The sequence below is a fragment of the Alosa alosa genome, chromosome 23 (assembly GCF_017589495.1).
Source record: "Alosa alosa isolate M-15738 ecotype Scorff River chromosome 23, AALO_Geno_1.1, whole genome shotgun sequence".
NCBI lineage: Eukaryota > Metazoa > Chordata > Actinopteri > Clupeiformes > Clupeidae > Alosa > Alosa alosa.
The window spans coordinates 12,867,775-12,877,774 of NC_063211.1; the positions used below are offsets into that span (position 1 = coordinate 12,867,775).

Genomic DNA, 10,000 nt, shown 5'->3' on the forward strand with positions numbered 1-10,000 from the left:
TCTCCAGCGTTGAGTGATAGATTGCTTAGCCTTGCTGACACCCTTACTGACGTTCCCTATCTCTTGATGCCACAGCAAATTCCTGTCTAACCAGGCACTTGAGGCCAGAAATACCTCCCAATGACTGACTCCACACTTAGTTACTTACTGGACAGAGCTATTTTCTGTATCGACTGCCAAGCTCGCTCCTGTGTAAAGAATAAATTATCCCGAAAGCAGAACCTACAAAACAAATAAACAAATACAAACTCAAGTAAATAGCGCAAACTAAAAAAAGCATCTGGAGTGACAGCTGAGTAAACTCTGGAATTAGTTTGAGCACTTTTAATGCTTCCTTTATTTCAAGACTCCCCCTTTCAGTGCAGTGTTAATCTAATGATGTATAGGATCAGATGTCCCTCACCTCGTCACTCACTAGGTTGCTAAGGAAGAACACCTGGGCTCTGGGCTCTGATTGATGCCCCCTTCGTCCCAACCCATCAACCGTGCCCCTTCCCCTCCAGACCCCCCCTCTCACCCACCCCCCCAAAAAGAAGAAGTGAAGTGCGGAGTAGAAAAGACAGATGAACAGCGCAAGTCGATGAGCCGTGAGCCCCCTTTTGTCCCTCGCGTCACCGCTGCACCTGAGGCGGACACACACACACACACACATAGACGCACACACACACGCACGTCATTCAGGGGAATCGGGTGGGAGGGAGGCTGTGTGGGGGGGGGGGGGGGGGGGGGGGATCCTCTCCTCTCTCCCGTCTCTCATCCCCTGTTCCCCTCTGCATCTCCAGTTCCTCCCGGCATCCGCCACGGGGCGTGAGGCCTGTCGCAGAGTTAATCTTAACTCATCCTCCTTTTGATGTACACGCGCGTGCAGAGAAAAGCAACAGCACACACACACATTTACACTCACACACACACACACACACACACACACAGAGACAGACACACACACACACACAATAACAACAACAAAAAAGGCTCCTTCACGCTGATTAGCGCGTGGAGTGTCTACATCAAACCGCAGGCCCCTCCCTTCCCTTGTGATCCAAGCTGTTCCCCGATCCCCTGGGACACCATTGTTGTGCAGTCAGGAGGGTGGGGTGGTGGTGGTGGAGGAGGTGGCGGTGCTGGGAGGTGGATTGGGGGCCAGGATTGAGGGGGGAGGGGGGGGTACGGATTAGCATTAGAATGTGAGTACAGAGGGGTGGTGGTGGTGGTGGTGGGGTGGGTGGGGTGAGTTTGGCCACTGGAGGGGAACAGCATGGGGAGCGGAGCGAGCGCGTGGAACAGTAAATACAGTAGCGGCCGGGGCGCACAGTTTGCAGCCGGGTCGGCCCCGGGGCTCCTGGCGCTGCGCGCCTGCTCGGCTGTGCCGCACTTGCCGACCCCCCGCCGAGCGACAGGAGAGGGGTGGTGACGAGGACGGGGGTGAAGGGGGGGGGGGGGTGCAGCTGGTGAGACAGCCTCTGGCATGGGCTCACTGTGCCATCTGTCCTAAAAAACACCCCCTTACACACACACACACACACACACACACACACACACACACACACACACACACACACACACACACACAAACACACACACACATCAACCTCAAAGTACCACTTAGACACACACTCAAACCCCTCACCACAGTCACTTTTCCTTCTTAAGTCCAGGCAGCCACCGTAAGACAAGAGCGTCATGTGACCTGGACTGCCATGTGTTCACATTTAAAGCTTTGGTCAGTTTGCATGTGGCATATGGTGTGGGTCTTAATACATGACACCTTTCACTGTAAAAGCACTGATTCAGGATCAGGTTTTCCTCATGGCTAATGATGCATGAGGGACCGTGAACACAGCAACCGTGATCAGGCCTCCAACTAAAAAATCAGCTCAGCCTTCAGACTAAAGTAAACACAAGATTAAGATTTGATCCCCCATATAATCCGCCTAAGAGATTTGGTAACTGAGCTTTCTAGTTAAAAAAGTTGGGGAAGTTGGTGAACTGTTCATTGCCACGTTTCACAACTCTGGACACAAGCAAGTACATTTCAACATGAGAAGCAGCTAATTCAGTATAGCTACAATAACTGCATAAAATAAGAAATGGTCAGCAAAGGACAATCAACAAACCTTTCTGGAGCAGTATTATGTGTGTGGACAGGTGTCTTTTGGCTACCACTACATGGCATCAGCGTCTGCAAAATCTTTAGGAATAACACTCAGATACTCAGCTCAGCAGCTTGGATTTGTGCTCGTTGCGCCGTGTGCTCCTCCAAAAAGCTCCCCCTACCTTTTACGGTGTTGAAATTCATGGCGAGAGGAGATCAAACACTTTTCAGCTCGTCAGCTCTCGCTGGTCCATCATTTTTAATAAACAGCTGAAGAGAATGTTTGTGTGTCAACAGACTCATTTGGAGAGGCCCATTTGGGGGCGTCCATTTCCATTCACACCCCAGCTGCAGTTCTTTAAAAAATGAGAAGGGGGTTAAAAAAAAAAGTCAATTCCATTCGCAATTTTTTTTTTTTTTTCGCTTTGGAATTATGCAGACATTAGCATAGCAACAGCATAGCGGTTGACAGACAGACAGGCGGTCTCCGTGGCGACGACACCAGAGCTTTGGAGTGTTCTCTCGCTCTCGACACATGGCTATATTTGCATGTGCAAAATCAAAAGTCACCGTCTGCTGTACGTTGCACATGTCCCGAGCTCTTCAGTGAGTTTGTAACATGCATAAGATAACGTAGCGTACCATTATTGACTCCTGTTTTGTCTTTTTCTCTCCCCCTCTCTATCCTTTCCCCAAATCTGTCTATCCTATTCTCTCTGTAGGTGTTTCTCGCGATCGGACCACTTGGCACTACACATGAAGAGGCACATCTGAGGACGGTAGAAGAAGAACGGGGGGAAAGAGTGAGAGAACGAGGAGAAAAGAAGAGACGAGGGAGAGGAGAGAGGAAGATTAAGACTATAAGAGAGAGAGAGAGAGAGAGAGAGTGAGGTGTGACTTATGAAATGAACAATGATCCTGGCCCCATCTTGAGAGAAAAAAAAAGACCCAACGACAAAAACTGAAACATATTCTTTGATTTTGGGGTTCAGACGCCAAAACAAAAGGCTGAAAACACAAGAATTGCTAACTGATCATCTGCTCACGAAACAAATACTGATCAGCTGAAATGGCTGATGAACTGGCCTCCGATCAGCTCTAATGGCTGTTAAACTGGTCTCTGATCAGCTCACATGGCTGTTAAACTGGTCTCCGATCAGCTTGTAGCCTGTTGAGCTAGTCTCCGATCAGCTCACATGGCTGTTCAACTGGTCTCTGATCAGTTCGTATGGCTGTTGTGGTTGTTTTTTTTTTCTCTCCTTTCTTTTTTTTTGTTTTGGCCAAAGACTTCTTTCTAGGAGAGGAGCAACAGATGGAAGCCATGTTGCGTCAGTGTGGCCACCCGCAGCAGCCGAGTCTGAGCCATGGGGATCAGGTACTGCCAAGCAACAACGGCGTGCGTTCTAATCACGCAACACTCGGTTCTTATTTTTAACTAACGGACCCCGAGAGACCGCGTTTAAAAAGAGCCTGCCTGCACCTATCAGCGAAGGACACATCCGTGGTTTCGTGTTTGCCCGAGTAAACACACCCGTGCTTAGGCTGGTATGCATCCGGCACCCCCCTCCCCCCACGGCACTTTGCACTTACACTCGTGCGAGGATGGTTGCTAGTTTCGAGAGGCATGGTGACTCGTCCACGAGGAATGTTGACATTCAGAATCTGAGACCAAAATGGGAGAACCGCTCACTTTAGTGCTCTGTGCGGACACCAGCCCACTTGTGGGCTCACACACCTTCCTCTGAAGACTGTATCTCTCTCTCTCTGTCCTTTCTTTCCTCTCTCCCTCTCTTTTTTGGCCACTTAGAAGCTGCGCAGCGACACTTTTGGACCTTTTATATTCTATGAAAAAAAAAAAAAAAAAAGAATCTCGTTTGGAACTACTATGTCTTAACTAAAAAAAAAAAAAAAGCATAACTTTTCTCCCCTGCTTTTATGAACTTCATTGTGGAATGGACGTGCACAGAAGAAGAAGAAAGAAAAAAATTTGCCATATGCACAAGCTTTGCGAAAGCCCACCACAGCCAGCCGTCGCGCCAAAATCCACCCAGCGGGGGTAAAAAAAGATTTTGTGAACTCCGAAATGGAAAGCCAACTAGCAAAGAAGGCCCCTTTTGCTATTGCAATGTCCCCCCCCAACCCTATCTTTTTTTGTCACTACCACTTTGGCAACTACTGGAGCCACCCTCCACCCCTACCCCAACCCCCAGAACAGTGTCCCTTTGGGCTTTCCAACAACAGCATTGTCATATCGGCTCCCCTTTCTTCTCAAAACAGACTAATGAGAAGGCAGCATTCTTAAGCCTCCCCACCCCACCCAAATGGACCAGCTTAAACCCTCCACCCATTAGAACTGGTCACACAGTGCGTCATACAATTGTGTGACCACGCTGTCAGTGACACCTCATGACTAGAGACAGCAGTTGGTTTGTCATTGTTTTGTCTCAACCTGGGTCCTGCGAGACCCATTGGGATATGTAGACAAAACATCTGCCTCCACTTCTTGGAGCATTAGTTTGAAACACTTTCTAATGCATTCTAATGGCACCCATGTTCCACCATAGCTGATGTCCACACAGGAAGTGGCTCTCTCAGTGTCTTTATTTTTCTAGTGTGTGACACAGCAAGTACAGTAGACAATGGCTTAACGATGTATATGAGGAAAGTCCATGGTGTTTGGTTTTTGTTTACGATTTTTTTTTTCTTTCCCTGAGGTGATAGGGGATGGTTATCTACCCTGACCGTGTACAATCAAGAGGGGTTTCAGTGGCACTTTGAACAGAAAGTGTTTGTGAATGTACTGTCTGTTTGTCTGTCAAGTTTGTGTCTCCGTCTGTGTGTCTGTCTGTGCATGACTCCTGCCCAAGTTGAGCAGTGCAATGTTGGTCATGAAAGGGGTATATACCAAAAGAGAGTTTAAAAGAAGAAGAAAGAGAAGATTTGTGCCCAGTTTTATCTCAGCATTTACATAGACGATCGGCAAATTGGAAATATCTGAATACACCAATGCCCAGAAGGGTCCAATATGGCATCATTTAAGACCGGTTTGACTGGTTGCGCAGTATAGCCTGAAAAACTGGACTGTGTTCAGTTTGGACTGGATTCGGAATGTGATCCTACAGAGGAATTCCAGAGATGCCTAAAGCCAGTTCTGCCCAAGTGCCAGAGTCCTACAGATGGGCCAATACAGGCTCGGAACGACACAGATGGACCAATCACGGCTCAAAAATAAATGTCAAGGTGGTCGGAGCCAATTGGCACATGTCTTTTTTTGCTCTCTAGAAATATACCCCCTGAGGTGCTGGCCTGCCGCAGCGACTGAGTGGTGTTAAGTGGGTATGACTGAAGCAAATCTGACGGTGATGACACAACATTAGAATTGTGAGCACAGCCCAGTCAGGGCGTCCATTTGTTCATGGTATTTGCTTTCATTTTTGACCCATCGCCATCTCATGCCTGTGAGAAAAGGGAGGGAAAAGCAAGGGTTAGAGAGAGAGAAAAAAGGAGAAGTGTGCTTGATGTGGCACTCCAAACCACGCTGTCATATTTTTAGCAAAAGCTCTTGCTGTTCAGTCATCTGTCAACATGCACCAGCCTACTCCTCCCTCTCTTCCTACTCCCCCCCTCTTTCCTCTCCTCTCCTCTCCTCACCCCATCCCTCCCCCTTTCCTTCAGGTTCCCTCATTTCAGCCACCCGATTGGCCGGGGCAAACCGGCCAATGGGAACGGGACCTCTGACAGCAGGGATGTCTGGGTAACGAGGAAGTGATATGGCGAGCTCCCAGCCGGTGGTCAGCCCTGGTCAGTTCTCCAATGGAGTGGAACAGAGTGAGACCACACGAGGGCCTGCTCGCCCCGCGTTTAATGCTGACCACAAGATTGTATCGCCGGTGCCCGACACACTCAATTTCACTGCTGTGGCCAAAGGTGTCCGCTTCCTTCCCTCGGAGTCTCCACAGGCCGCATTAGCGGCATGAAAAATAACAAAGACACAAGGTCACCAGAAAACCCAGGGCTCTTGCGACTATGTAAAAAAAAGAGAGAAAGAAAGAAAGAAAGAAAGAAAGGATAAACAAATCGACAACCATCCCCCGCAGATGCTCTAGCCCCATGGGCTCCAGTTATTTGGGTGCGTGTGTGTGTGTTGTGTGTGAGTGTGTCTGTCTGTGGGGCGAATTGCTGCCATACCAATCGAAGGGGCCATGAAGTAGTTCTGCTGTTAACACACACGGACAGTTGAGTTGTTTTATCTTGCCTGGAACCTGTCAATGAAATTTTTCTGAATGTCTGCCTAACCCAGCCTCAGACAAACAGGAAGGGGATATAAAATGTACATGCACACACAGCCTACTAGATTTGTAGTGTTTTGTAAACATCTTCAAGTAGAATAGACAAAAAAAAAACTGAGACAGAAAAGGTTTAACTGACTTTGCCCTTGGAAAGTCAGCATCTGCCTGTTCTCATAACGTTAGCGTTGACAGTTCAGCTAAATCCGGGGGAAAAAGCCTAGCTAACAAGGATGAGTAGATGTTATTTTGTCACACCGTGACTTTGTTATGGTTTTTGGCAGCTGTCCTTAATGAAATGCACTCAAGGGAAGAAAAAACAAGAACGTTCCGAACAAAGTAATTATCGAAGGGCAAATGACCACACATTGCTTGCTTTCACGTTCTTGCACTGTATTGAACTGGGCACCTTTGTACACTGCTAGTCTAGAGATGATTGAGGCAGCTGTATCATGAACATTTTTTTTTTTTTTTTTTTCGTGCTTAGCTCATTCAGATGCACAGTCAACCAGAAACCAGTTGTAGGGAGAAGGAGCACAGGAGGAAGGAGGAGGAGAGGAGGAGGAGAGGAAGAGGAGAGGAGGGGGAGAAGAGGGGGAGAAGAGGGGGAGAAGGGGAGCAGGATGGAAGGGTGAAAGAAAAGAAAAAGAGAAAGAGACACAAATGGGTTGAAAGGATGACTTAATTAGTCCTTGAGTCGGGTACACTGCATCTTGAAAAGATTTTGCCTTCTGAGCTTGTCTGTTGTCACCTCTTTGTGTCTGTGTGTGTGTGTGTGTGTGTGTGTGTGTGTGTGTGTGTGTGTGTGTGGGTGTGTGTTTTGGGTGATGTCTGGAGGTCACCGAGCCTCCTCATCTGTGTCTGTGTCTCCCATCCCTCTCCTCAGCTTGAGAACACTGGGACGGATGCCCATGCACTGGTGTATTGTGGGATTGCACTGGTTAGTGAAAGCAGTGGGCCAGACCCCCCCACCTGGTCTCTTTCACCAAAAGGCTTTATGCCTCTTCCACCCCCCCAAAGCACCCCATAACCCCAAACTCCAATATTCACAATCTCAGTGAACAACAGTTGGATGGTTTGGGAGAGTCAGACTGTACAGACCACTAGACAAGACCCCCTAAGAACGTGTGTGTGTGTGTGTGTGCACGTGAGGTGACTGTTCAAACGGCCGCCGTGCTTTCCACTAAATATCAAATGGCAGCGAGTAACACACACCGACAAAAATCGCCAAAACCTACTAATAACTTTTAGCGCATCTTTCTTTACTAGCGCTTCCTGCTAATCTTTTCTCTACTCTCTCCATCCCCCTTTCTCTCTCTCTCTCTCTCTCTCTGGTCTCTCGCTTGGTCTCTGTCCGTACTGTCCATGCTGGAGGCTTCTTGCTGGGGGCTAAGGGATTGAATAGGGGATGAGGGGGGTGGGTTGGGGGGGGTTTAGGGGGGTGGTTGGGGAGGGATTCGGGGTGGGTGGGGGGGTTTGGGGGCTGATGTCACGCTATCCCATCCTGCTGATGCCAGGTGTCTGTTTCCAGTGGATGAATCATTCCCTCTGTCTATCCGCTTCACCTCCACCCTATCCCTCCATCACAGCACCTGCTTTATGTCTGCTCCCATATCACATGTGCTCTCTCTCTCTCTCTCTCTGTCTCTCGCTCTCTCTCGCTTTCTATTTTCAGCTCCTGTCTTACTTCCTTATGTTCTTCTCCTTCTTTTGGCTGTACAAAGTGTTTTAAGATATGATTTGTATTATATGATGTTAGTATGACAATGTTCTTTATTAAGGAAAAAGAAAGATTTATTTTTGTTACTGGTTTGTTTCATAATTCTTTTTTAAATTGGTATTGTAATATATCTATGCAAGAACTGTTCAGTGAAGCATTTTTATTTAAGAATGTTATGTGTAATAAATAGTTAGAATCTTTCTCTGCTGTACTGTGTGGTGACTTATTCCAAGGCAAGTGTTTCCAAGGCATCACTCACACAGGACAAACTGCAGAACAATTTCTCTCTCTCGCTCTCTCTCTCTCTCTGCCTCTCTTTCTCTCTCTGTCTCACACACACACACAACACACACACACTCACCCACCCATACATATTCACATGTAACCCTGAAGTGCATTACAATTTTCATTACCATCTCTCATTCTTCATACAACAATAGGCAATAAAGCCCCAACAATGAAATTTCCATATTGCCTCCCTCCGTTGGTGTCATTGTATTGTTGGAATCATTCAGAGTTTGCGGTATATCACAGAGGGTGCACACCACACACTTACACGCAGCACACAGACGCGCGCGTAATGACAGTGCAGTGCCACACTATTGAAAGAGCTAATGCGTGCCTTGTAGCAATTTGGAGCTTAATTACAAATAGAAGATGCTCATGAATATCTATGATACCCCCAAATCTCCCTCTCTCCTCCCCTCTCTCTCCTCGTTCCCTCGCGTTTTCTCACTCACTCGTTTTCGTGAGGCAATTAGGAGTGTTAGTTACCAGGTTGATGACTTATCTGCCATTTATGCAGCCTTTTGCCGTGACTTACATATAAAAGGGTAATTCAATAACTAATGGATAATTAGGGTGCAATTAGGTACAAGAAAATGGCTTCATGCACTATATTAATTTGGCAAATGTATCTGTGTGTGGCTTATTCCCGCACGGTTTCTCATCTATAACTAATGCAAGTAATTGAAACGGGCACCCTCATCAACTAGCGTACTGTCACAGTTAATGTCTTTCGCTCCGTGATTAGACAGCTGGGGAAAAGGTCTCCGTCTTCAGGGTTTGTTTTGCCCCATTCCGAGACGGCCGTGAAAACAGACATCCCGCAGAAGAACACGTCCGGCCTCTGCGACCACCAGCCCCATTTTCTCAGTTTTCACAGCCCTAATGGTTCGAGTTGAGGGAGAAATGAAGACAGCGGTAAGCCCCAATGCCAAGCTAAGGCCAACAGACGAAGCCCCGGGCAAGAGCTTATTTACTGGTGAGATTAAATGTTAAATTACGTGTGAAATTATCCAAAGTCTGTGAACATGAATTTTAACAGAGGCTGAAAAAATTATATTTGGTTATTTATCTTTTTTAAATTCTCCACAAAAAAGACAGGGTTTTCATAACCAGAACCGAGGGAGACAAAAATGCAGACAAGAGCAAAAGATATAATTTAAATGGGTTTGGCCTCATCGAGTGATTGGGCAGTGAAATTAAACGTTAAATAATCTATGAGCTCCTGTATGCCACTAATGTCATGCGAGAAAAAAAGATCAGCGGTGATTTATCAGCAACTTATTTTTACACATCAAAGGGTCTAGGAGAGAGATAATATTGTTTCGAATGGAAGCAGATCAAATAGGAATTGATGTAACCTGCAACGCCTTCCGTCAGAAAGAACAACAGAACTGACCAACCAAGACGTGAGGTCACCAAAGAGCCTTGTCGGGTGATAATTTAACGTTTCTATGTCGATGGCACACATTTGGCACGAACTGAGCTGCACACCCTCTTTAGACAAAGGATCTCTCAGGGGAAATCTCTCATAAGGGGGAGGGGCAGAAGAGCTGAGGATGAGTGACATAACAGCAGAGCCTGCAGCTAGAGGGAGAGAGAGAGAGAAAGGGAAAG

At 47.2% G+C, this 10,000-nt stretch overlaps 1 protein-coding gene across 1 annotated transcript in view; it reads left to right on the forward strand.

The window, feature by feature from the left end:
- Positions 1-5,341, forward strand: part of klf7a (Kruppel-like factor 7a) — a 33,909-nt gene extending 28,568 nt beyond the window's left edge. Inside the window, exon 4 of the mRNA XM_048234284.1 lies at positions 2,815-5,341. Within this exon, the coding sequence (XP_048090241.1) occupies positions 2,815-2,866 (52 nt within the window). The 3' untranslated portion in view covers positions 2,867-5,341. The remainder of the gene's footprint in view (positions 1-2,814) is intronic.
- The last annotated feature ends 4,659 nt before the right edge of the window (positions 5,342-10,000 follow it).